The 27,698-nt window shown below is 45.1% G+C and overlaps 1 protein-coding gene across 3 annotated transcripts in view; it reads left to right on the plus strand.

The window, feature by feature from the left end:
• Positions 1 to 27,698, plus strand: part of ATP6V1H (ATPase H+ transporting V1 subunit H) — a 108,253-nt gene that overhangs the window by 68,202 nt on the left and 12,353 nt on the right. For 2 of the 3 annotated variants that reach the window (XM_045455315.1, XM_045455316.1), the window contains one exon: positions 10,941 to 11,054. The exons of the other annotated variant lie outside the window; for it this stretch is intronic. In XM_045455315.1, the coding sequence (XP_045311271.1) occupies positions 10,941 to 11,054 (114 nt within the window). The remainder of the gene's footprint in view (positions 1 to 10,940; positions 11,055 to 27,698) is intronic. 3 annotated transcript variants of the gene reach the window in all.

Here is a 27,698-nt window from a genome sequence, read left to right on the forward strand (position 1 = left end):
GATTGCATACCTTAACATTCTGCAATTACTTCCCAGCTTCCTCTTTTTCCTTGTAGTGCATAAATATTTAAATCTTTTTTCTAAAATAATTTTTTTAAGTTTATATATTTTGAGAGAGACAGAGTGGGGGAGGGGCAGAGAGCGAGGGGGAGAGAGAGAACCCCAAGCTCTTCTGGAGGGTAAATGAGAGAAGAATTAGGCGTGTGTGTGGAAACGCCTCAGGATATTGGTACTTACCCTAGGGAAAGTGGGACATTATTTAGTGTAGCTCCTGGAGTACTCGGCGTTTGAACTGCAGAATGTTTTCCCTCTGACCCAGCAAACCCTTGTGACTGGTCTTGCGTAGGACTTGATTTCAGGCGGACTTCAGAGGCAGACGGCATAGGTGTGGCGGACGCAGAAGTCTGTGTGGTAAAGCTCTCCGTTGCATTTTTCAGTCGTGTGATTGTATTCTTCGGCTCCAGGACCGCTGCTTGGTTCCATTTAGAAGTTCTGTTTCTTTATTGTCCTTTCGTTCGTGTGTTATTTTCCTAGTTTTGTTCCGTTGTCTGTGTTCTCTGTCATTTCATTAAGCTTCTGTAAGATGATTGTTTTGATCCTTTGTCAGGCAAATTTTAGATATATCTTTCTATGGGATTAGAAACTGTTCGTTGCCTTTGGTAGTGTTAGACTTACCTAATTCTTTGTGGTCCGTGTAGCCTTGCATTGATGTCTGTGCATTTGAAGGAGCTAATACCTCTTCCAGTCTTTAAAGACCATTTTCAGCAGTTAGTGGCCTCCTCTCTGTCGTCTGGGTTAACGGATGGGATTACCTCTGGAATCACATTCGTGCTGGGTCAGAGCGGGTTATGCGCGGCGATGGGTCTGCAGCGGGGTCCACGGTTGGCAGGTTGGTTGGTCTTCAGGTGTCTGGGACTGTCTCCAGTCCCTTGTTCAGTAGGGTAGTGCTGGGACAAGGTCCACTTCAGGCCCCGTGGCTGCGTCCGTAGTCAGCTGTCCTCTCACCAGGTGTGTGGATGGGTGCACCTCCTGCCAGGTCCCAGGAGGGGACCGGTCCCTGGTCACTGGTGGGTCCCTGGGTGGGCAGGGTAGGCCCGGGGCCGTGGCTGAGAGGGGCTAGAACCAAGCTCCAGGGCTATTTCCGGTTTCCTGGCTGTGACTGAAGTCTGCGTACTTGGCGTCGGAGGCACGGATGGGCATTTGTGCCACCAGGTCCCTCGGGTGGGTTGGACTACTCCCTGACTTTGGCTGGAGGAACTGGGGCCGAGTTTAGGACCGTTTCAGGGTCTCCTGAGGCACAGATGTGAGTGTCCCCCCACTGGGTCCCTATGTCGGCAGGGCTGCTTGTGACTGCAGCTTGGAGGGAATCGAACCTAGTTGAGGACCCTTTCAGGATCTCAGGGGTGCAGGTGGGTTACTGCTCACGGACTGGCTGGGAAGGGCTGGAGCTGAGTCTAGGCCTTTTCGGGATCTCTGGGAGCATTGTCAGACGTCTCCTGCTGGGTCCCTGAGACTGGCTGGCCTGCTGGTAGACTACTTCTGTGAGAGGTATAAAGCCACCTATAGGACCCTTCAGAATCTTTAGGGGTGCAGCCTCAGTCTCCTGCTGGGTCTCTGTGCCAGCACGAATGTTTGGGGACTGGCCAGGATGGGCTGGAGACCAGTTACCGTGCCCTTTCAGAATTCGACAGAATCTTTTGGGTCCCCGCGGGTCCCAGACCTCAGCAGAGAGGGGCTGAAGCCTGTTGAAGAGCTATTTCAGATCCACACAAGCGGGACTGAGGTTTGCATGCCTGTTAGCTGACAGACGGGTAGGTGTGACTCCTCCAGGGGCCCTTGGCGTATTTTGTTGGTGGCAGAACCAAAGCCAGTGGGACCGTAGGAGAATTTTCAGGGTACAGAGCTGTTTCTGGGCCTGTGGCTAGGACCACAGTCGGTGAGTGAGCTGCCTGGGTGTGAGCCTGCCTTCTCAGAATGTCTTTCCTGAGTTGGAGAGTGCACCACATAGCATCCCGAAGTTCCCATGAAGGTGCTTTTTCCATGGTCGGATGCCAAATTATTGCTGTTGAAGAGGGGCGATGCATTTGAAGGATGTCTTTTCTTTTTTTTTTTAATTTTTTTTTCAACGTTTATTTATTTTTGGGACAGAGAGAGACAGAGCATGAACGGGGGAGGGGCAGAGAGAGAGGGAGACACAGAATCGGAAACAGGCTCCAGGCTCTGAGCCATCAGCCCAGAGCCCGACGCGGGGCTCGAACTCACGGACCGCGAGATCGTGACCTGGCTGAAGTCGGACGCTTAACCGACTGCGCCACCCAGGCGCCCCTCCACTATATGTTTTTGACATCATGTGATTTTAAACATTACAAAGAAAGGAAATGTGGCTTTCTCTAAGAACAGGATGTTCTTTGTGGTGGACTTTTGTCCTTTGGCGGGTTTCTTGGGAATGATTTGTACCCTTCATCACACGGCAGGAATGTCAGAACGTTGTCTCATTTTGAACTTTGTCCCTTTCTCCATCTCACACAGTAAAATCAATCAGTTGACAAGGTTTCATATCGGAAATGTTTTGGAGGCGACAGGTGAATGTACTGCTGGTCCAGTGATAAGTATTTCGGTACTAAGTACCCTATTTCCTGCCTGTCATTTTCTTTCACCACACTCAGATTTGTCTTTCTAAGCACATTTACAGACGATATTCAAAATGGGGTCCTGTTCGCTGTTGTTTTACATATTTGTTGTTATTTTCACGACTCCTTTTTGTAGTCTAAAGAAACCCTTTTGATTCAATAGCTTGTTTTTGTAAATTTGGGTGGAGAGCACAACATAACAGTAATTCCCCTCCCCAGCTGCAAAGTCAATAATTGTGGTCGATAAATGGAAATCGCATGAAAAGTAAGGGCCCCAATGAATTTGCCCTGTCAACTGTGCCTGCCAGTTCAGTTCTTGTAAAGGGTCCACAGCTTCTTAACCTTATTTTTCAAATGTGTATGATGGGGTGCGAGTAAAACTGTTCCAGTGCTTTGTCCTCAGAGGGCACCAGACCACCGGTGGCCCTGACAGACGCCCAGAAATCACACTTCGATGACTAGAGCCCGAGAGTTGCTCCCGGGAGAGCGTGCCCCTTTGCCTGCAGAACTCGGTGGCACGAGTGGGGGCTAGTGCGATTGCTCCGACCAGCAGAACGTCGCACGGCACGCCCTCCTAGGGCTTGTGCTGGCGCACCCCCCACACTCCCCCCCTGCCTGGCATGCCGCAGCGAACACGCCTCTTTCTTTTCCTTTAAGGAGTGCGGCATCTGAACGGTCTTCCTGGGGGCGCCTGGGTGGCTCAGTCGGTTGGGCGTCCGACTTCGGCTCAGGTCACGATCTCGCGGTCCGTGAGTTCTAGCCCCGCGTCGGGCTCTGGGCTGATGGCTCGGAGCCTGGAGCCTGCTTCCGATTCTGTGTCTCCCTCTCTCTCTGCCCCTCCACCGTTCATGCTCTGTCTCTCTCTCTCTCTCTCTCAGAAATGAATAAACGTTAAAAAAATAAATAAAAAATAAATAAATGAACAGTCTTCCTATATTCGAGGAAGTTCCCGCCGTCCAAGGCACGTGCTCCCCTTCACTGTAGAGGATAAAGGTGCCAGCAGTGTGCTCTCCTAAACTCCTTTGCTTCCGGCCACATGCCTCTGGCCTAGCTCAGCCCACCCGATCCCCCTGCCCTGGACTTCCAGCAGGAGTGAGGGCAGGAGGGCAGTGGGGATAAGCAGGCATCGCCTCCAGGCAGCCGCCGTGGCCAGGCCCCACGAGGAGGGAGGCAGCAGCACCGGTGTCTGGGTGCCCGCGGTGTGAACGTAGGCTCCTGTGCTCGCCCGGGTAGCACACTTGCCGGGCTGCTACTTTGGTAGCCTGATTGCGATTCAGTGTGGACGAGCCTTCACGCTTGGCTCCCCAGCCTTCCGAGCCGTAGCTGCCTCTCAGGGAATTCTTTCACTGTTTTAACTAGGTAGTCAAGTTTCTGTGTCTGCAGGTAGAAATACTGACTGATGGAGGAGTTCTTTTTTTAATCTGGCGAGCCAGTACACTGCCGTTAAAACAGAACGCGAAAACGTGTCCGATTTTCTGTGCACAGACCAGTGTCCCGTACGTGTACTCATTCTGTAGCATCTTCCAGTGTGTGCATAGAGATAACCTGGTTGTGTCCCCCTGCCCCACCGGACTGTGAACTTGGAAAAAGAGAAACTCTGTCCGACGAGGCATATTGTTCACCACGCAGTAGGGCGTAATAAATTTGAGAGAGAGAGCTACCAAAAGCATTCCTTATTCTTTTAAAATGCACACTTCTGTATGAGGTAAGTATCTCTATTTTTCTTCGTACAAAGCCTAACATGGCACATACGAATAAAAATTAGTAACTTGTTCTGAGGGTGGCATTAACTTTTTATCAGTAAAACCCAATTAATTTTTCTCTTCTAAATGAGAATTATCACGAAAAGTAACATTCTTCCTATAGGAAACTTGAAAAAGACAGAAAAGAATAATAAAGAAAAAACAGTACTGCAGCCCTGAGGTAAAAATAATGGTTTATTTATTTTTGTTTTTTTTTTCCCTCTATGCATACATTTTTCTCCCAAAATGTTGATTATAATATCTCTTGTGACCTATTTTTATTCATTTTTTTCGTATTTCCCATCGACAAATTTTTAAAAATATAAATAATGCTACCTATAGATAAAAGTATTCCAATTTGCTCAAATCTTACTAGTGGCTATTTGATACGTTTCCAGCTTTTCATTATTATAAAAACACAGCGAACGTCTTTGCAAACATTTCTGATTATTTCCTTTTTTTCTGGTCCCTTAAATACATTCCATGAGAGAAAGTATATAAGTACTTCTGAGATCTTAAAAACATTATTAAATGTAGGGCAATTCAGGCTCCAAGCAGCTGCATGTGAGAATAGTGTCTTTACCACCCTCTCAGCAGCAATGAATGTATTCATTTCTCTTTAAACTCTCACAGGGGAGACTGGTACCTGGTGCTTTTCAATTTGTATTTTGATTGCTCATGTGATTTGTAGGAAATTTAGTTGCCACATTTAAGGCAGACATTTTAAAAGCTTGCTGTCTACAGTATTATTCTATTCATAAGATTTTTATCATGTATGTTTCAGTTACCATATATTGAAATTCATTAATTCACTAGGCGTTAATGTTTTACATTCCAGTGAAAACCTTTGTGGTTTCTCTCACTACTTTTATGCTTAGAAAGAACTTGCCCATTCAGAAGTCTGGTAAATATTTTCCTGTATTATTTTTGTTTTTAAAAATGTTAAGGGGAACAAACTAGAATAATACAAAACAGTGAACAGAATAGTGATTTCTGTGCCATTAAACTTGTAGACTCTAGAGGGTGTATTGTTACATGGATGTGAGAGTACCTACTTGCGTGTAAATGAAATCATACATGCAACTTAACCATTTTTAGCAATATGTTGTGGAATCATAATATGTTATAATGTGTTACAGTGTGATATGATTTCATTAGCCACGAATTGAATGCTAAACAGTAGAATCCTTATCAGGGTCTTTTATGTGAGTATGTTATATATTACAGAATTACATTGAGAGGACAAAGACCTTTACGACAAACAAAAATGGTTCTGTGCTTTTTAGGATTTTTAAAGCTTACTCTAAAATTGCGTTTCTGTGTTTCACCGGCTGGTACATTCCTTAAAAGTTGTTAACCAGTACTGAGCTTGTTAACCATATATTATAATATTCTAGGTCTTTAAAGCCTAACATGCTACCAACTCAACTTGTTTTGAAATACAGTTAGCAAGTTTTTCCCTATTAGGCAATAGCTTATAAACAAAGTGCTCGGATCTAGTTCTAAATGAAAGCATTTAAATATCCTGTCTTTTTAATGATGTCTTGTGTTAATATATTAACTGGAAATTCTCTTTTCTCACCATTTTTTTCACGCATCAGTGATTTTGGACATCCTGTATAATCTGAAAGGAATTGGTGTTTCAATTAAATTTAGAAGACGGGAAATGTCTATTTTATAGCAGTGAGTTTCAGTGGAGTGGAGGTTGTCTGTCCACTCTGTGAGACCTGTTGGAATTTCCAGAGTGGAGGGCAGTAACGTTTATGGTTTGAAAATGATATAATAATATAATATGAATACTTAATATATATGCTTAATAATATAATATGAATACTATGAAATAATATAATAAATGTAATAATGTACATTATTAAAAGCCAAAGTCTTCAAAATTTACTTGCTACTGGTAATATGAGAAGATAGTATAAAGGGGCAAGGGTTTAAAATGTCAAAAAACCACTTTATAGAGGGGTAGGCAGCACATTTGCTGTGAGGATTACATGAGGTAAAAACTATGAAGCGTTAGCAAGCTGACACCTATAACAATGTTACTGTTGTTGTTATAAATGGTATGTGATCTCTGTTTTTTAAATCCATCATATTTCACATACAATATGGCAGCTTTCTGAGATGATATTTACTCACATACGGTTGATCCTCGTTTTTTATGCATTCTGTATTTGTGAATTTGCCTATTGGTTAAAATTTATTTATGATCCCCAAATACTCATGCTTTCGAGATCATCTGTGGACGTGTGCAGAGCAGAGGAACGAACGTTTGAGTTGCTGGACGCACAGCTAGGCAAACAAGGCGATACTCTGCCTTCTTAGCTCTTGTGCTGTAAGCCGGTGTCCTTCTTGGGATTTGTTTAGTGTCATGTATTTTGCATTTTCGTGCTTTTTGTCGGTGATTTCACTGTGTGAAATGGCCCCTGAGCAACGTGCTGACGTGCTGTTCAGTGTTGCTAAGTACAAGAAGGCTGTGATGTGCCTTATGGAGGAAGTACGTACGTTAGATAAGCTTCATTCGGGCAGGAGTTCTAGCGCTGTTGGCCGTGAGTTCAATGTTAATGAGTCAACAACGCAGGTTAAATCAGTTGTCTTCAAACAGAAACATGTAAAACAAGGCTTTGTATCGACAGGTTGATAAGAATGTCGTGACCAGAGGCATGCAGGAACGTAATCCTGTATTTCCCGTAGGAATCTCAGTATTCACTAAATCAGGGTTCATGGTGACTTTAAGAGAACACAACTACCATAAATAATGAGAGTCGGCTGTATTTTCTGTGTTGGAGGTCTCCAGAGGGGGCCCGGTACAGAATTCCTTTCCCACTTGCCTGAATTCCAAGCTATTTGAGATACTTGACAGCGGAGATAGCAGATAGAGGCCAAACTAGAATCTTCACCGATAAAGTCGCCTTTGGAGAATGTGCTGTGCCTTCCTGTACTGGACCCGTTCACCCCGGGGGGCACTGGACAGCGTGGAAGAGAAAAGAGGAAGCAGATGAGTATCTCAGAGTCCTGCTTCCAAACTCTCGAAGCACGGAAGTCCCTCTGAGAGGGGTAGGCAAGGGCAGGGGGAGACGGGGCTGTTGGGTTAAACAGCAGGACAGAGAAGCCGGCCCTGCCAGCCCCCCCAAAGTGGCTCATCCGTACCCACACAGATTGGGCAGCTGAGTAGGCAGTTTGCAGTGAAGTAAGAATGGCTTTGGCTCTGTCCCCCCAAACCCCTTTGAAACTTACTCTGTGATGATAATCTTTCCATGCCTTTGGATGAAAGCCTAGGTGGGTTGCAGTCCTTTCCCCCTCATGCCGAGATGACAGCCCCGTGATCGTTTTAAATCACGGAAAGCATTTCGTTGAAGACACTTAGGAGTCCTTGTCGCTGCGTACTCACAGGAAGGACGTCGCTCTTTGCGATGCCCTCAGCAGTCCCTCCTCTTCCTGGCTCTGTTTCCCTGAGCTTACCTGCCGTTGCCTCAGTCTTCCTGAGGCCGGTGAGCGGAGAAGGGGGAGGCGACGGGGAGGAGCCGGGGGGTTTCTCGCTTGCTGTTATTGATGGCTGCTTTATGTTCTCCCCCTGCTGGATGTCTGAAGCTGATAATTTCTCTTGGGAGCACTTTTTTGGGTTCGTCGGAGGCCCCTTCTCTGGGCCACCCACCGCAGCCCCTGTGGTTGGGCCGAGCTGCCGTGTGCTTCCTCCGGCTTGTGGTGCCACTCAAACCTCTTGACACCCCAGGCTCTGGGAACGTCGGCCGATCCTGACACAGCCCCCTCTCCTTTGCTGCTGTGGGTTACTGTGACCTCTCAGGCTCGTGCCACTGTCAGGCACCAGGCCACTGTCCTCCCTGCCTCTGTGTATGGTTTGCTTGGCGTGGGGTTGGAAGCCGTCAGCACCTTTTTCTTTTCTGCAGGGCAGGGACCTACCTCGGGGCCCGTCACGTTCTACAGAACACTCAGAAATCGTCCTTCCCCTCCTTGGATCCTTTAACGTTGGAAATAGAATTTAATCCCTAAGGGGATTAAAAATCACTAGAGTTCTTTATAAATTCTGTATGTAACGTGCTCTCACGGTTTCCCGTTAGTGTCTCCTATCTGTGGACTTGGCATCTCAATAGCTACTGAGGCAGAGGAGCTCATATTATTATTGCCATCTTATACATGTATACATATCAGTTTCAGCAGTTCTAAGAAATTAGCCTGGTTACAAAGACGTTGGGTAGACTGATGCCCAGTTAAGTCATCAGAGTAGGCAGGTCCATATTTTGCAGCGCGGCAGTGGGGGAGTCTTGCGCATATGTGAGAGGAAGGCACGTTGGGCCTTGTGACTCTCTTCTTCTTCAGTGTTACTCTTGACTTGTGTATTTCTCTTTTAAATCTCCGTTCTCTATTGTTTATCCCAATGGCCAGCCTAGACTACTCACAGCTCTTGGAAGAGTTCATCATGGGAGGTGCAGAGATGACAAGCCGGCAGGTAGTGAGTGCTGTGTAAATGTTTGCTATTATAATTATTTGGAATTCTAGTAATAGTGTGCTAGAGCAGTTGAGGGAGGGTTATCTTCAGGCACTTTGGCTGCAGTAAAGGCCTCTGTTTTTTGAAGGCTTACCGGTCCTTTAGTGATGTCATTTGGAGAAAAATAAACTGGGTGATAATAGACATTGTTATTAATGTAGTACATATTAATAAAATGTAATAATGTGGTTAATAGATAGATGTTTGACGAGGGCCTTCTGTCTTGAGCCCTTTGGAACAGAGGGTAAGCAAAACCACGCATAGATTTGCCTTTCATGGATCTTCTTGTATAGTGAGGGAGACACATGTAATATTTTAAAAAGTCATTCAGGTACAAAATTGCAGCTCATGAATACAATGAAAGGAAGATACATAGTGCCACGAAAAGGGCATATTTGGGGGATTAAAGTGGAGAAAGACAAGGCTTCTTTGAGGAAGGAACAGTTGAGGCAAGATCTGAAAGATGAATAGAAGTTATGTGTCATATGAAGTGGGAAAACTTCTGGGAGAGAAAACAGCATGTGCTAAGGCCCTGTGGCTGAAGGACCTGAAAGTAGGTCAAGGGAGTCTGTGCAGAGAGCACAGGTAGGCGACCGTGCTCTGTGAGGCACTTGGCCAGGAAGTCCAGCCCAGACTGTGAAGAACCCAGTCAGCCATTGTTTTGTTTTTAATCAGGGCAAGTGACAATTCAGATTTTTGGCAAGGTTACTTTGACTACAGTGAGGAGAATAGGTTGAAGGGGAACAGCCCCTGCGTCCTCATCACCCTCACCGTGATCACTGTCATCATCATTATAGCAGCAGACATGGGCTTACCGTATTGCGGGGACCTGGGCTTTACGGCCTTTGGGCTTAATACCATACCGTGAAGGAAGTGTCTGGGTTCCCTTCATTTGCCAGGAAGGGATTGACTAGATTAAATGACTCAGTGGAACATACCGGAGAAAGAGCAGAGCTGATGCTAGATAAAGTGATGTGTTAAAGCAGAGGACCTGACACATGACAAGTGATTAATGTTCGGTTATAATTACACTGTTCTTCCCCCCCTATGTCAATACATTTTTCAAAAGAGATGTTTTAAAAAGGAAGTATAAAAAGGTATACCGGTAAACGCCGCTCTCTCATGCTTGCCCCATCTGCCCATCCTCGGGACCGTCTTCCTCTGCCAGAGTTCCTAGTGCCTCATCGCCGACTGTGTGTGGAGGTGCTGCTCTCCACCGACGGTGAGGCTGCGGGCTCCACGTTGCCGTGTGGACGTAGGAGCCCCCACAGCTGTCGCCGCAGCCACACCCTCGCAACAGCACACAGAACCTCTTTGTGTTCGCGAAGCGAATCGCGTCTTCACTTCATTTTTGCATCTGTGGTGACCGGGGTTTTCAGGCTGGTAAGGGACACAGCGACAGAAAGCAGTGTCGGCTGGCAACCATCTGGGTGCCCTTGTCAGTCGGAACTTCCTCCTCTGTTTCACTGGCCAGGACATCATGTGGCACATCGCATCATTGTAAGAGAGGGCGGCTGTCTTAGAGATGAGTCTTTCTCAGGAAATTAACATGGCTTCCACCAGGTGCTTTTTCACCCTGCGCTCCCTGCTGTCTGCGTCTGAGCTGTCTCCCAGCACGGCAGCCGGTGGACTTGATACTGACCTGATACGGGTACAGACACTAGATGGTGTTTAGTATACCAGTTTTAAGCAAGCCACGAATACCGGCAATGAAGAAGTTGTAACACTTGGCAGCTTAGAAAACGGTGATCGAGAACAGATCCAGAAGACTGCAGCAGGCTGTGAGATACCCAGGTAGATGAGATGTGCCTGGATTAGGAAACGAGACTGACAGCCGGATTCACCAGTGGGAATTTAAGAGAGAGTGTCTTGGAATACGTTGAATCTGTGATTCAGGAAAAAAAGAGTTTTAAAGACGCGTGTTGGTTTGCTTACCATATTGTAACTTTCGTCTTTAAAGTCCCTTGTCACTTTGCTACACGGGCCTTCTGCTGGCTGACAGCGGGAGCTGGGAAGTAATTGCCGCATCTTCACAAAGTGCCTTCTGTTCCGCAGGGTTATCGAGCAGCTTGGCGGGAAGCAGCTGGTAATGAACCACATGCACCATGAGGACCAGCAGGTTCGCTACAACGCTCTTCTGGCCGTGCAGAAACTCATGGTGCACAACTGGTACGTGCTGGCTTTTTCTTCCCCCTCCCCCACCGAGCCGCAACATCTCGCTTGCACCTTGCAAAAGTTCTTACGCGAACGCTCTGACGAACGATGGCTTTTTAAATCAGCAGTTTTGATCAATTACCTAGAAATACGTTTCGGCCATCGAGGGCAACGACGCCATTTTTAAGAGAGCCAACTGCGTTGATGTTCTCAAAAAATGAGTATTCAAAGTACTAATACCAAAAACACTTCCAGAAGTAACTAAAAGGACATTTGCGGCTTGAGCGAATCAGTCTTTTTTGGAGTTGAGGGGAATCTGGTTGGATTACTGATCAGAGGCTTTACAATTTCACATGGCTTAACTCTTTAGAATATGGTTAACCTGAACAGTTTTACATTCACGTGAAAACACTAAGATTCAGCTCTCACATTTCATTCATTATAGCCTTTTGCTTTTGAAATGACCACAGTCATGTTTTTCTCTCATTAGTTTTTACTTTCCAAATAAAAATTGTTGACCTTTTTGTACCCACTTAAGATAGACCGAAGAGTGACTGTTAAGATAGAACGGTGAGCCATTGGTGTCCGTGATGGAACCTACCAGAATTCCCTTTGCCATGGCTAATTTTAGCTGCGGGTTGGGTGTTTAGTGCCTTCAATGCTCTACTGAACAGTTCACATACCTCTCTGTTCTCCACCGTTTGGAAGGATGCTCTGGTGGTGGACTTTCGTTAAGGCGCTGTGAACAAATACACGTTCCCTGTTACTGACGGTAATGCTACGAGTACGTTCAAAGGAAAGGATGAAAGGTACATTGGTAGGTGTGCATTCAAGAGATGCAGGGAAACACAGTGTAGGGGACCATCCGGGAGCGCTGCTGTGGCATCTTATTTTACGTATTACGATCTCGCCACTGAAGCACTTTTCTCATAAATACTGACACACATGTATGCATTCTTTCAACGATTCTTTTGAGCACTTACTTTGTGCCCTGTTACGTTAAATGCCGGGCCATAGATAGGATGGAGGTAGGTGCAAGTTTACATAGGATGGATAGAGAAGGCCTCTGGGAGTAGGCCAGAACAGCTAGGCTGACACCGTCGTGATAAGGAACCAGCCGCGCAAGCCAAGTTATTAGGGGTAAGCACTTCAGGTAGAGGGAATGAGAGGGGAACCAGCCCTCGGCTTCTTTAAGAGCAGTGCCTGGAGACGTCCTTGGTTGTCTGGAGACAAAACGGGTGCTGATGCTACTTGTACAAGTTGCTAGAGGCCAGCCGTGCTGCTAAACGTCCTGTAATGCACGGACAGGCCCCCGCAGCAAAGACGCGTCCTGCCTGCCGTGTTAGCAGCACCAAGCTGGAGAGACTGTAATTGGGAGTGGTATGAGGGCCGGCACGGGAAAAAGATGGGCAAGGCGAGATTGCCAGGGAACCGGTCACGTAGGGGCCTGTAGGCCACCATTTGACTCCTTCATAAGACGAGTGGAAAGCCATTGATGACAGTATTTGATTTATGTTTTAAAAAGATCTCTGAGGCTACTCTCTAGCGAATGGATTGTGGAGGGGTAAGTGTTGAAAGCGAAGAACCGTTTTAGTGATTCTCACTGCGGTTGAGAGTAGAGATGGCCGGTGGCTTGGATCGGAACACTGAAAGTTGAGATGACAAGTAGTAGATGACCTTGGATATAGATGTCAGAGCCCGTGCTGGCGGCACTTGATGGACTGGAAGCATTTTTACTTGTTTTTATATCCTCGGCTCAAGAAGAAAGGGATCAAAGCAGAGGGCACTCAGAAATGGTTTTTATCTAATATTTAGCAGGAGGAAACAACTTCTCAAGTCTGTCAGTAAAAAACAGAACATTAGACTGATTTTCTCTCCTTGTTTCACTTTACCATGAGCCCCGTTTTCAACACAAATGAATTACTTAGTGGTTTTGTGTCTCTTGGTTGCTGCCTCTTTCTCGAAATTGAAGAATGTTGGCGTTTAGTAGAGTTCGAGGCTGTTGCATCCAGCACACTCACATTTGTCTTGTGTGCAACACACTTTCATTTTCCCTTTTTGTTGATATTAGGGTTGCTGAAGTATAATTCCTGTTTTGTTAATAAAAAAATTCATTAAAATTTTTTTTTAATGTTTCTTCATTTTTTTTTTTTCAACGTTTATTTATTTTTGGGACAGAGAGAGACAGAGCATGAACGGGGGAGGGGCAGAGAGAGAGGGAGACACAGAATCGGAAACAGGCTCCAGGCTCTGAGCCATCAGCCCAGAGCCCGACGCGGAGCTTGAACTCACGGACCGCGAGATTGTGACCTGGCTGAAGTCGGACGCTCAACCGACTGCGCCACCCAGGCGCCCCATGTTTCTTCATTTTTGAGAGAGAGAGAGCATGAGCGGGGGAGGGGTAGAGAGAGAGGGAGACACGGAATCCGAAGCAGGCTCCAGGCTCTGAGCTGTCAGCACAGAGCCCGACGCGGGGCTCAAACTCACAAACTGCGAGATTGTGACCTGAGCCGAAGTTGGGACGCTTAACTAAGCCACCACGTGCCCCTAAAAGAATTTCGTTGTAATAGTTCTTCCTGATGAAGTATTTATTGTTGGGTTTAGCTTTTTTTTTTTTTTTTTTTTTTTTTTTTTAAATGTGTATTTCTGATGTGGGAGAAAAGAGGGGTGTGAGATAAAATGACCTTTTTTCTTTGCCAGTGGAGGAAATTTTTTGGTTGAGAATTTTTGTTGTTTCAGTGTTCATGCATTGAAGGTGATTCATTTGCAATTGGAATATTTCCTTGAGTTTAGGAACTTGATTTAGTTTCTTGTTACATTTTTCAACGCATGATTACAAAAGAAAAAGTAAACATCTTTATAGTTAGACACTGGTTTCTTAGCTCTCTGACTAGCTGATGAGCAAATATCCTTTTCCCCCCTAATTATGTGCTAAGCTCTTGTAACTTTGTTTTAATTATGGTAAATCTCCTTGAACGGAGAAGCTTAATGTCAATATTTTCTTACACTTTCTCTTTAAAGAAATTTCCATATGAAGAGAAATTTTGTTGTGACATGTGTATCTCCATGTCTCTTGGTGCTAGAGAATGAAAATTGCTCAAGTAAATAGCAGTTTATTTAGAATATCAGATTGACGTGAGATCGAGTAGAATACAATTTGGAAAGTCAATCTTCTGCAGGGGGTACCTTCAAATGTGAAAAGGATTTTGAATCTGTATCTCTATGCAGGTATATGCAGTTTGTCTTATTAAGTCGTGCTGGCAGAGACTGCCTTGCAACTTGCCTAAAGTAGACGCTCCCCCCCCCCCCCCAATATGGTACTCGTGTGCTAAAGATGTCTGCTGATTGAATCTTACAAAATTTTCTTGGAATTGTTTGTTCTCACATCAAAGACAAACATGAAAACAATTGCCTTTGTTTCCTCTTAGCATTTTGTTGGTTTTACTTAAAACGAGTTTCTGTAAATGATTATGTTGGTACTATATAGTGAAATAAACTAGCTGTAAATATTTAAAATATAATCATAGATTTAAAAGTGGGAGGAAAGTCTGCCTCAATGGTAGTAGCAGCAGCCTCTCATGCCATTTTCACATGCTTCTCTGGACTTGTCGTTTTGTTCCTGGGCCACACTTTGAGATTCCCAGCACACTCTGCATTTTCTTGTACTCATCTACCCGAAATGATTTTCAGATTTCTTAAATACTGCATTACTCTGTAAAGCTTCTGTTTATGAGTCTAAGTCATAATTTTGGATATAGTAAAGTTAATATTTTACTATTTTTTTGTTTTAAACATAAGTTCAAAATTACATTTAAGTATAAATCGGATACTCGTGAAATGATAGAACTGGGCTGTCAGTGGATCTTGATTTTGATTCTGTTTTAGGGAGTTACATGTTAAGTTTTTGATAATGTAGAGGTGGATCTGAGCTTACGTAACGAGGGAGTATAGAGTTGTGTATCGTGTGAAAATACTCCATTCTTTTTCACGATCGTGTGGTGGATTTCACAGTTACATCATGAATTTTGCAGGTCTTGGAATGACTAGGGTTTCTCCCCTTCTACTTGACACCTGCATTTACATGGAAAATGTAGTATGGAAATGGGTATGGAATGGGTATGGAAATGGGTATGGGAATGGGTACGGGAATGGGTACGGGAATGGGTACGGGAATGGGTACGGGAATGGGTACGGGAAAGGGTACGGGAAAGGGTACGGGAATGGGTACGGGAAAGGGTACGGGAATGGGTACGGGAATGGGTACGGGAATGGGTATAGAATGGGTATGGGAATGGGTATGGAATGGGTACGGGAATGGGTACGGGAATGGGTACGGGAATGGGTACGGGAATGGGTATGGGAATGGGTATGGAATGGGTACGGGAATGGGTACGGAAATGGGTATAGAATGGGTATGGAAATGGGTATGGAATGGGTACGGGAATGGGTACGGGAATGGGTACGGGAAAGGGTACGGGAAAGGGTACGGGAATGGGTACGGGAATGGGTACGGGAATGGGTACGGGAATGGGTACGGAAATGGGTATAGAATGGGTATGGGAATGGGTATGGAATGGGTACGGGAATGGGTACGGGAATGGGTACGGAAATGGGTATGGAATGGGTACGGGAATGGGTACGGGAATGGGTACGGAAATGGGTATAGAATGGGTATGGAAATGGGTATGGAATGGGTACGGGAATGGGTACGGGAATGGGTACGGAAATGGGTATGGAATGGGTACGGGAATGGGTACGGAAATGGGTATAGAATGGGTATGGAAATGGGTATGGAATGGGTACGGGAATGGGTACGGGAATGGGTACGGGAATGGGTACGGGAAAGGGTACGGGAAAGGGTACGGGAAAGGGTACGGGAATGGGTACGGGAATGGGTACGGGAATGGGTACGGAAATGGGTATAGAATGGGTATGGGAATGGGTATGGAATGGGTACGGGAATGGGTACGGAAATGGGTACGGGAATGGGTATGGAATGGGTATGGAATGGGTACGGGAATGGGTACGGGAATGGGTACGGGAATGGGTACGGAAATGGGTATGGGAATGGGTACGGGAATGGGTACGGGAATGGGTACGGAAATGGGTATAGAATGGGTATGGAAATGGGTATGGAATGGGCATGGAATGGGTACGGGAATGGGTACGGGAATGGGTACGGGAATGGGTATGGAATGGGTACGGGAATGGGTATGGAATGGGTATGGGAATGGGTATGGAAAATCCTCCTCGATGCGGATGGGGAGCAGAATGGTGGGGGGCTGGAGTGGAGCTGCCAGGGAGGGAGGGGACGCTTGGCGCACCCTGGCGTCTCCTCAGTTCAGGGGGTCTGGAGCGGGTCAGTCGCACTTACAGCCCTGCTTCCAAATGGCAGGCAGCTCTCTGACCTTCCCGTACCTGCTGTGTATTCGTGGTGTGCTCCTGTTCTTTGAGCAGCGCTGTACTTGTATGTTAATAAACTTGCCAAAATACATATAAACAGTGACAGTGTACTCTACAGAACTTTTATATATACCCTCGGGTTCTACTTTATAACTTAACATCATAAAATATCATCATTTTTCTCCTACAGAATGATCTTAAATGTAATCAGCCTCTAATTCAGAAGCCACAGTATGTGCATATGGACAGCTCAGGACTTCAGGAAAGAAACACTGAATTTTGTAGGTAGAGGATCGTGTGTAGAATTTTCTATTGTTCCTAGGTTATTTTTCAAATTTTTTTTTAAAGCAGAGTAATAAGTTATAAGTGGTGTTCTCCCCAGATACTTTACGTATAGGTAAACAATGTTACAGAGGACTCACCAAGCCAAGTGTATGACTGATACTACTTTGTTCTCTGATGTTTATGTCTGCTTAGAATATTTTAGTTATTCAGTAAGTATATAGCCATAAATACGGTGATTAAAATAGCTACTTATGAAGTGAACTGAAGGAAAAAACCCTTATGTGCATTAGCCTTTTAACATTAATTGTCATGTTACTAAAATATTCCGTGTGATTTTTAATAAACATACAACATTTCCAGGTTTAACATTTTCCAGGTTTAATTTAGAAATTTGTGGTCACTCATTGGGTGCCTAGGATTTTCCATATTATTCTTACATTTTTCGTGGAAGAACCTTTGAAAATGTCTTTGGTATCATATGTTTTGTGTATTTTTTGGAAAGAAATGTAACTCAATTAAAAAGTATGTCAAAACCAGTTCCAAGAAAAGAGGAATTCTTTATAGCCAATTGTCTCACCATCAGATCGAATAGCTCCCAGTCTGCCAGGTAACGTTGCTTCTACTTTGCTAGTTAGAGCTATTTTGAGGCTGTACCAATTTGTCTGGACACTATGTACCACTTAATTACAATTGATTTGGAGATGCTAGCAGGACATGAATCTGAAATTGTTGCAAAGTACCAGCCTAAATAAACATTTGGGAAGGTCAGTAGTAAGCATTTAGACAGTAAAGAATATAAAAACACTGATGGATAATGGAGTCTGTGTACTTGGTAATTAAGTATAAAATCAAATGCAGATTTCACGCATAAATGCATGTGACTAGTGTAAGTATCTGTGGATCAAATGCATGTTGCTGTTTCATTTGATTAGGATTAAAACGGACAAACAGCTGGTTGGGGTTTTGAAGGGTCAGTTAAACATGAACAAAAGAAAAGTCTTGGAAGGGAAGGCAGAGAAAAATGAACTAACTTGCTTTGCTTTTAAGTGCTTTTTCTCCTTTCAGTGGGGGGGGGACAGTTACCATGGGCTGTGTGTGTGTATGTGAAATAATCAGTAAAGCTCAATAGAATGCATTATGCTGAAAACTAAATAATAGGGGTGCCTGGGTGGCTCAGTCGGTTAAGCATCTGACTTTGGCTCAGGTCATGATCGTGGTTCATAGCTTCGAGCCCCATGGTGGGTTCCGTGCTGACAGCTCAGAGCCTGGAGCCTGCTTTGGATTCTGTGTCTCTCTCTCTCTCTCTCTCTCTGCCCCTCTTTTAATTAAAAAAAGAAAGAAAAAAGAATTAAAGATTAAGCAGACTTTCTATTTACTCATCTAAGAGATTTAATTACTTTTTTGAATTATTTTGTTGGTTTCCTTTTAAGTTTGTTATCCAGATGTTGCATCTTGATGGCGGGGGGGGGGGGGGGTGGGAATCTCATGGATAACAGACATGAATTGATAGGTTTTCTTACCACTGGAATTTTGAGGAATTGACTAAAAAAAAAAAATGATGATAAGCCTGTCATCTTAACAAACACAGATTTAGATGTAAATATCCTTTAATTACATTTTTAATTTTTTTTTTAATTTTTTTAAATTTTTTTTTCAATATATGAAATTTATTGTCAAATTGGTTTCCATACAACACCCAGTGCTCATCCCAAAAGGTGCCCTCCTCAATGCCCATCCCCCACTCTCCCCAATTACATTTTTTTTTAATTCAAAGAAATTTTAATGTTTTATTTATTTTTGAGACAGAGACAGCGCATGAGTGGGGGAGGGGCAGAGAGAGAGGGAGACACAGAATCCGAAGCAGGTTCCAGGCTCCGAGCTGTCAGCACAGAGCCTGATGTGGGGCTCCAACTCACGAATCGTGAGACCATGACCTGAGCCGAAGTCGGACACTTAACCCACTGAGCCACCCGGGCGCCCTACACTTTATTAAATTTGCGTTTTAAAAGAATTACGCAGTGATGCATTGGGTCCCTACTAATATATCTAACCCTCATATGAATTAAATAATGTTCATCACCAGTCCTTACTTGTATTTTTAAAAGCGAGTTCAGTGAAAAGCTACCAAAGTGTCAGTACAGGGCTCAGAGGTGGTCCCAAAAGATCAGGTTTCTTACCCCTACACACCGTCAAAGCTCTAGCACGTGTCCCTGGACTTCTCTGTACCTTCAGAAGATTCTTGCCCCACTTTCCTTAAGGGCAGGTATTGGCAGATGCCTGAGCGAAAATGGTGTTTTGGAGGACGGCGTTCCCCACCTTGCCGCGCAGCCCAGAAAACCTTTTAGCATTTGGTTACACCGTGCCGTTCGTTCTCTGTGTGGCCAGTTACTTGTCCAGTGGAGGGGTCTTTGCTGGTATCCCTGTAACCGTTACTCTCGTCTCCAACTCAGGCGTGGACGAGATGCCTGTTAGATGAGCGAATATGTGCTGGGATAGATGCGAAGTAGAAAACCCTGGCACCGCACACGGGTTCAGTGCGGTGCCACGAGGGCTGTGACGGAGGCGTGAGCGCGTGTCACAGGAGCCTGGGGACCGTGCCTCATCCTCCCGGGCCTTCGCGGGGTCGTCTCCTGAGGAGGCGACGCCTGGGGTAAGCCTGAGGGTGACGACGGAGTCAGTTGGCGAAGCTGAGGCTGCAGCGTAGGGAGGACTCGTAAAGAGACACCCTGGCGTGGGAGGCCCCAGCGGGGTCCCCGGGACGGAAATCGGGGGCCTGGAGGGCCTGACCTGTGGCTCAAGGCCACCTCTGAAGTCGCGCGCCTGGCCTTAGCATTTCAGGGAGACTCAGCACAGCCACGGTCATGCGAACACCGCTGTTACTCCTTCTCGGCTTCTCTTTCTGGCGCAAGGGGCTTAGCCTCACGTGCCGTGAACCGTACTTGTTGGCAAGTCCCGAGCTGGTACAGCGGCTCACGAGGTCCCGACGGCCCTGGCAGCGCTCAGCTTCCTGCTCTGTGGCTTCGGGATGTGGTTCCCACCCTTCTGGTGGCAGAGGAGAAGGCAGGTAGGAAAGGAACCAACGCTTTCTTTTCTTTCTTTTTTGTGACTTTTTAATTGGAAAGAATGTAGTGAAAAGTTGCAGGAGCAGAACAACGAACCTCTGCGTGTTTCACCCGGTTTTGCCACTTGTGGACGTTTTGCTGCATTGGTGTGTTTCTCCCTCCCTCCCTCCCTCTCCCCCTCCCTCCCTCCCTCCCTCTCTCTCTCAACTGTTTGAGAGTAAGGGGCAGACATTATGAGCCTGTGGCCCCAAATACTTCAGCACCTGACTCCCAGGAACTGGCTTTCTCCTGTCACCGTAGCACAGTGACACGCTGCTGTCCCCACAGCTCACACTGCCCCGTCCACTGTTCACACTGGTGTCCGTAGCAAATACATTGTGTCCAGTCCAGGACCATACGCTGCATTTTGTTACTGAGTCTCTTTCGTCTCATTGAAACAGAACAGTGCTTCGGTGTTTCTTTGTCCTTTTCAGCAGCGGTATTTTTAAAGCCTACAGGCCAGCTGCTGTGTAGAATGTTCCTCACTTTCAGTTTGTCTTCGTTTGCTTCCCGATTAGCTTCAGGGGATGCATTTTGGCAGGAACACCACAGAGGTGATGTTATGTTCTTCTCAGGGTCTTTATCAGGAAGCTCTTGAGTGGGTCTAATCATAACCCTATTATTAGCGGTGGCAGTTGTCACCTGAAGTGGTAGTAGGGTTCTCTGCTGTAATGGACTTCTTTCCCCTTAGTCATTAGTAAGTCATCTGTGCGGAGGTACTTGGAGACGGCAAGCACTGGTTGTGTTTACCAACAAACTTTCACTCATTTTTAGCATCCAGTCGTGTTTCTTGCAGGAATCAATTATTACTGTAAATGATTGCAAAATACCTTTTGGGATTTTATTTTATTTTTTTAATGTTTATTTTTGAGAAAGAGAGAGAGAGAGAGACAGAGCATGAGCAGGGGAAGGGCAGAGAGAGAGGGAGATGCAGAACTTGAAGCAGGCTCCAGGCTCCGAGCCATCAGCACAGAGCCCGATGCGGGGCTCAAACTCACGAAACACGAGATCATGACCTGAGCCAAGTCAGACACTTAACCAACTGAGCCACCCAGGGGCCCCTGGGATTCTAGTTTTTATAGGTGTAATGCCTTTGGAGGCAGCACTCTGTACTCACCAGTGTGTAGGAAACTGAATCTGCAGAAGAAATAACCTAACAGTCAGTGAAGGATCTCATGTGGGTGGTACCGGCCACCGGAGGAGGAGGAGGGGGAGGAGGCGGGGGAGGGAGAGGGGGAGGGGGAGGAGGAGGGGGAGGAGGGGGGAAGGGCCAGGCACTTGACGTGCCGGAACTCCTGAGCCAGGAGGATTTTGTCTTACCTCCAGTGCTCCTTTCCTTCTAGCATCCAGCTACTGTTTGATAAGTTTCATTGCACGTAGTGAGCTTCAGAGGATTGTGACTTGGTATCAGCTTCCTATCTCAGTTATTATTTTCTGAAAATGACATATCTTTGATCTCTTCTTGAGTGTTTTTATGATAGCATTATAAAGCCATTGAAACAATATCTCCAAACCACGCCTTTCATCAGACATTAGTAATAGAGGTTTTATGTGGCACACCAAGAGTGAGTGTTCTGCAACATTAATAGTTTTAAGAAGGTTTACTCATAAGGTATTTAGAAAACAGATATCTGTTTCATATAAATGAATGAGATGTCTTAATTTGGTGAGTGGTTATGTGTTCATGGTTAGTGTGTTCGTAATGTTAGGAAAGTATAATTTTGAGACTACTTTTCCATTTTTCTAATTTTTTTTGCCCACATAAGAGAATTTCATGTTTATGTATGTGTGTATACGTGTGTATACATGTGTATACATACCTATCTTCTAAGATACCTTTTGCATATTCTGTGTGTTCAGAATCAAATATATCCAGTTTATCATGTTCTGACAACCTGCGACAATTTTGCTATTTTTCTTTGAACTATAAGTTCTTTTAGGTAAGAATATGTGTCCTAATTATTGTTAACTTATATTTTTGATAAAATTGAAGGGTGGTAAACATTTATACTTAGATGGCAATAAAAAATCTTCGCAGTGTTTTTGTAGACTATCAGTAGAAGCCGCATGTTTAAATAGAAGCTGCCCAAGAAGTAGTATCAGTGATAAAATTGTAGAAACAAATAAGCCACTAGAAGGTTCTGCCAGAGCATAACAGGAACGTGATTGGTGCTAGTATACTAGTGAGAGATCTTCATACACTAAGATCTGAACTTCTGTGTGTGCTTTACTTCACCAGGCATGGTTTGTTTGCAGTCAATAAAAACCTACTTAAGCCAGCTTAAATCTAAGAAACTCTCTTAGAAGGATGTCAGCGTAGCTCACAGAACCCCACGATGGGGGAAGTCACACAGTTTCACCGAAACCGGGAACCGGAAAGCTGGCAGGAAGCAAAGCCACAACATTTTCCACCTCCCCTTCCTTGTGGCCACACGGTTTCTCCCGGCTGCAGCTGCCTGCTTCGTTATTTTCTGTAGACTGGCTTTTCCGCCCAGGGTCCTGTCGGGGTTGCCCCTCGGTTGCCAGCTAACCCTCCAGTTGAGTTTTCTACAGCGAGCTGGCGCAGGGTGCCTCTGCCGAATCCCTTGCTTCCTGCTGGGCGTGTTCCTTGGCCACTTGTCTCTTCCTCACCTGACAAAGAAAGAACAGGATTCGAATGGCAGCGAGGAGTTCTTTTTTGTGGCTCCGTGAGTTTGATGTCTCTGCGTTACATCCAAGAAGAAGTCCAAAAGGTAGAAATACAGGTTTGGAGTTCCAGAGCAAGATGGGAGCTAGAGTGATAGAGCTGAGTAATCAGGAGACAAGGGGTTGAGTCGCGGCAGTAGATGAGATTACCCCCCAAAAGCGTGTGTAGAGCCGGACCTCTTCACCTAGGAGGTGTTTCGGTTAGCTCTCTGCAGTTGGATGCCAGAACATGTAGAAGTGTTGTCTGTGGGGAGAGTCCACGCTTCATCAAATCTGCAGAGGGGTCTGTGATAAAGAGGAGGGTAAGAACCACTGTTAGAGAATGAGACGAAAATAATAAGGGAATGACAGAAGAGGAGTAGAATTTTACACGAGGGTGGGGGTGGGTGAAAGATTCTAAGGAGAAATGGCTACAGGATTAGGAGAAAACCAGAAACACGTGCGTTAGGGAAGCAAATGGAAGAGAGTGTATTTCAAGCAGGATGGAGTCAGGGGTGGGCGGTGTAAAACACGGCCGAGGGGACCAGGAAGAGGAGGAGTAGATAGTTCCCTTGGATGCGGCTGCAGGAAGACCTCTGGAGCCCAGGGCGGGGGCTCTTGGTGGCCTCCAACAGGCAGATTGCCCCAGGGATGGTGAAGAAGTAAGGAAAGTCACGGTGGTTGTTCCCTCTAGAGGGTTCTTTAGGAGAGGGAGGCGGGAGGACAGTGCTCAGTGGGGGCCTGAGGTAGACATCGGCTGTTTGTTGTCATCATTTGCATTAGCCTAAAAACGTTCTAAATGCAGTCAGAAGGGAGTTCGAGGGGGAGAAAGTGACGAAGGGAGGGCCCTGAAGAGGCAGGGTGGAGTCGTTACTTGGAAAGGTAACTCGGTGGGCATTGTCAGACCTCCCTTCCGATGGCCCCTCTCAGGATGAGATTAAAACTCTCGTGGGAGCCTGTTTAGCAAATAAATCTTTATTGAAGTGTTAATTGGGGAGTGTAGGTATCCGGTTTGTGCCGAATGCATGTTTTCCCCATTGCTAAAGATTTAACTTTTTATTTCCAGACTTTTGAATTGGAGGGTGTGGCGAGGTGCTGGTTAGGAAGCAGTGCCACTCTTTTTAGTTTTTGTTTTAGAGACAGAGTGTGTGAGCAGGGCAGAGGGGCGGAGGGGGAGAGAGAGAGAGAGAAATGTATACTTTTTAATGTTTACATGAGAGAGCGAGTGAGTGTGCAAACGGGGGAGGGGCATACAGGGGGGAGGGACATACAGAGGGGGAGGGGCATACGGGGGGGAGGACAGAAGATCTAAAGCGGGCTCTGTGCTGGCAGTGGAGAGCCTGTTGTGAGGCTCAAACTCATAAACCGTGAGATCATGACCTGAGCCGAAGTCGGATGTTTCACCAACTGAGCCACCCAGGCGCCCTGTGTGTGTGTGTGTGTGTGTGTGTGTGTGTGTGAGAGAGAGAGAGAGAGAGAGAGAGAGAGAGAATCTTAAGCAGGCTCCACACTCAGCACGGAGCCTGACGTGGGGCTCCGTTCCACGACTCTGGATCATGACCTGAGCCTAAATCAAAAGTCAGGTGCTCAACCAACTGAGCCACCCGGGTGCGCGCCCCCCACCCCACCCCTGGAAGCAATGCAAGTCTTTAAAAGCGCTCAAAGTATTCCACACTGTTGTCAGTTATTGGGTGTGCTGTATAGATAACAGATGGAGGAGAATTAACATTTTTGAGGCAGTAGCCGGAAGGACATTATCTTTTAAGTCTTCACACATCTCTCTGCAAGATGGACATTACTGTTCTCGGTTTTATAGATATGAAGTCCAGAGCATAAGGATGGTTACGTGACTGCCCAAGTTTTCCCATTTATGGGAGTTAGATTTGAATATGCGCCTGTGTAACTCCAGATTCCAAGTTTGTTGTCACTCTGTCGTGCTACTGAGTAGAGCGTACTTGGGGGCCCCATGAGTGTGTTCTCTCCCATTACACCTGCACAATAGGGCACCTCCTAACCAGACATCTGGTAGCGCTTTGCTTTGGTGTTCAGGTGACACTGCCGTACCACTAGCTCACCTTCTGTCTCCTCTCCGCCTGTTTTCATGGTCAGTGTCAGTATCGATCACTGCCCGCCCCCTCCAGCTCCTTGCTGTTTTGTCTCTGTTGCTTCCTCAATGCTTGGGGACGAGTTGTGTTTGCTGACTGAATTAATTAAAGCAATTTTCTTTCCTTTCGTTCCTTCCACACCCTGGCTTTTGTGCAGGAAGGTTGGTAGTGTGTAGATCTTACCCAGCAGTCAGATGCTTCTTTCCTACACACAGGAACTTGTGGATCAGTCCCAGGAGGTTGATTCCCTGACCTTCGCCTTTTTCTTGCTTTGTTTGATCTCTGTCTGCTGCCTCTGGCTCTTTGATGGTGAAAAGAGACTCCTTTTCATCCTCATTTCCCGACTTGATGGGATTTTAGGGTGATGAGTCTGTTGCTACTGAAAGGGCATCTTCCCATATCTTTATAGTAGTAGACTGGATATGGGTTATAAGTATTTTTTCTTAATTTTTTAACGTTTATTTATTTTTGAGAAAGAGAGGGAGACAGAACGCAAGCAGGGGAGGGGCAGAGAGAGAGGGAGACACAGAATCCGAAACAGGCTCCAGGCTCTGAGCTGTCAGCACAGAGCCGGACGTGGGGCTTGAACTCACGGACTGTGAGATCGTGACCTGAGCCGAAGTCGGTTGCTTAACCAACTGAGCCACCCAGGTGCTCCGAGGGTTATAAATATTTTAATAAGGTAAATATAGCTCTCATCACAGCCTTCAAATTTTAAAGACTAAATTAACACTGTTTGCTTCTTTTGAGGTATCTTGGCTTCTTAAGTCACGTGGGTGATTTCCTCTTTTGGTTAACCATTTTGTTTGTTGTGCCCATTTAATGGCAAAGTCAAGAAAATGAATTATATAACTTATATTAAATAGGGTAGTTTAAAAACCTATATTAAATATCCATTAAAAGTTTTTTACAAATAGTTGGGGTGCCTGAGTGGCTCAGTCAGTTGAGCGTCCGACTCTTGATTTCGGCACATGTCATGATCTCACAGTTCCTGAGTTCGGGCCCCGTGTTGGGCTCTGTGCTCGCTGTGCAGAGCCTACTTGGGATTCTCTGTTTCCCTCTTTCCAGTCTTCTCCTGCTCTCGCTCTCACTCTCTTACTCTCTCTTTCTCTCTCTCTAAAATAAATAATAAACATTAAAAAAATTAAAAAAGTATTTTTACAAGTAATTATTTTTAACCTGTCCATTTCAAGACCTGGTTTTTTTTTGTTTTTTTTTTTAAACTTTTTTTTTTCAACGTTTATTTATTTTTGGGACAGAGAGAGACAGAGCATGAACGGGGGAGGGGCAGAGAGAGAGGGAGACACAGAATCGGAAACAGGCTCCAGGCTCCGAGCCATCAGCCCAGAGCCCGACGCGGGGCTCGAACTCACGGACCGCGAGATCGTGACCTGGCTGAAGTCGGACGCTTAACCGACTGCGCCACCCAGGCGCCCCTCAAGACCTGTTTTTAATTCCCCCAAGTAACTATATATGTTTTGTATTTTATCATTTATCAGCATACATTTTTAAAATATCTTTTTTTCACTTATAGTCGCTTTGAAGTAATGTTTCTCATACTTCTCTTATTATTGGTTTTGGAGCTTTAGGATTTCAAGTAGACAGCAGTTATTTGTTGGATGATAGCAGAATATGTTCGTTGTTTGGGCCTTTGTTCTCCAAATAATATTCTGAAGTTCCTCTGGGTAGCATGGTAGAATAATATCTATTCACAATTTGGTAGTCACGGTTTACTATAACCTTATTGATTTGTTGTCTCTGTAGAAATAAAAAAAAATTACCTTGGATTTATAATATTAAATATATACTTAAAAAATGGGGGCTGTAAGAATAGACTTTTTATATTGTGACAAATAGAGACCAGTTTCCTGAAATGAATTGTTCATTTGAAGCTTTAGGACAAAAACATGGCACACCCAATTTGGAGAAAATTACTAGGAGAAATTATTTTACCTTATTATCATGTGAAATAAATGATCGTATTTAGCAAATATGATAAATTATTGGCATATAGATGGATTATTAAATATAAAAGCAAATGTATAGGTTTGCCTGTGGAAACAGAATATTTACTATCCAAAGTGTTTGTGTTTGCAGCATAACACTAGAAAATAGACAGCTATCAGAGTACTCTTTTTTTTTTTTTCTTGAATGATTTTTGGCATAGTTTTGAGTATAAGTTGTGGGCCGAAATGTTTAAAACAGAATTTTGATTTACTCTGCATTTTGCTAATGAAAAATTTCACCTTGTGTTTTCTCCGCTAAATGATTTCTTATCAGTGGTTAATGCTCTTCAGACCAGATTGTTCACAATATCATGCTTCCCAGCTGTTTTTGTTTTCTGCTCTCCTGTCTCTTTGCTTAACTAGTCTTGAATAATGTGCTAGTTTCTCGGTTGGAATAGATGATAGTGTTACATGGTCACAATTTGCTGTTTTCCGAGGTGCTCAAGGTTTTCTGTCTTGTTGGTTGTTAAACCTAATTTTGTTAGTTCTGGCTTGACATCCCAGTCAGCCTTTCTGCTCCTCTCTGCATGGGTGAGAATTAGAAAGGGCAGTACTTAAATGCTGAGCTGTCAGGTTGAGATGGTGACGGAGACTGCCACATACTGAAGCAAGACATTGAGGAAGGTTTCAGAATTTCAGTATTTGGAAAAAATTTGAGTTCTGCCCTCTGTCTGGATTTATTTAAGTTTGTAGGTTAACTGTTAGCATATCTTACATGCTGGGCTAATTGAGCTAGTCACATACCCTTGTGTTAAAGCCAGTGCATATCTCATATCTAGTGTAGATACTGAGGGTTTTTTTCAAGAGGAGACATAATGGAAGCATAGGTTCTACTAATGATGTAACACACCCAAAATAACAATGGTTGAGACACAACAGATGTTTGTTCTGAACAGTGTCTCGTGAAAGGATGGGGGTAGACAGTGCTGAACTGTAAGTGTGAAGGGATCCTGTCTTCTTCCAGCTCAGGATGCTGCCATTCCTAGGGTGTAGCCCTCGTCCTCATGACAGTGGGGGGGAGGGGTGGATGGACCAAGCAACTGAAAGCCTCCTGGAATGTGCCCCCTAGCACTTCTCCATACAACAACGACTTCT

This window comes from Leopardus geoffroyi, chromosome C3 (assembly GCF_018350155.1).
Source record: "Leopardus geoffroyi isolate Oge1 chromosome C3, O.geoffroyi_Oge1_pat1.0, whole genome shotgun sequence".
Lineage (NCBI taxonomy): Eukaryota > Metazoa > Chordata > Mammalia > Carnivora > Felidae > Leopardus > Leopardus geoffroyi.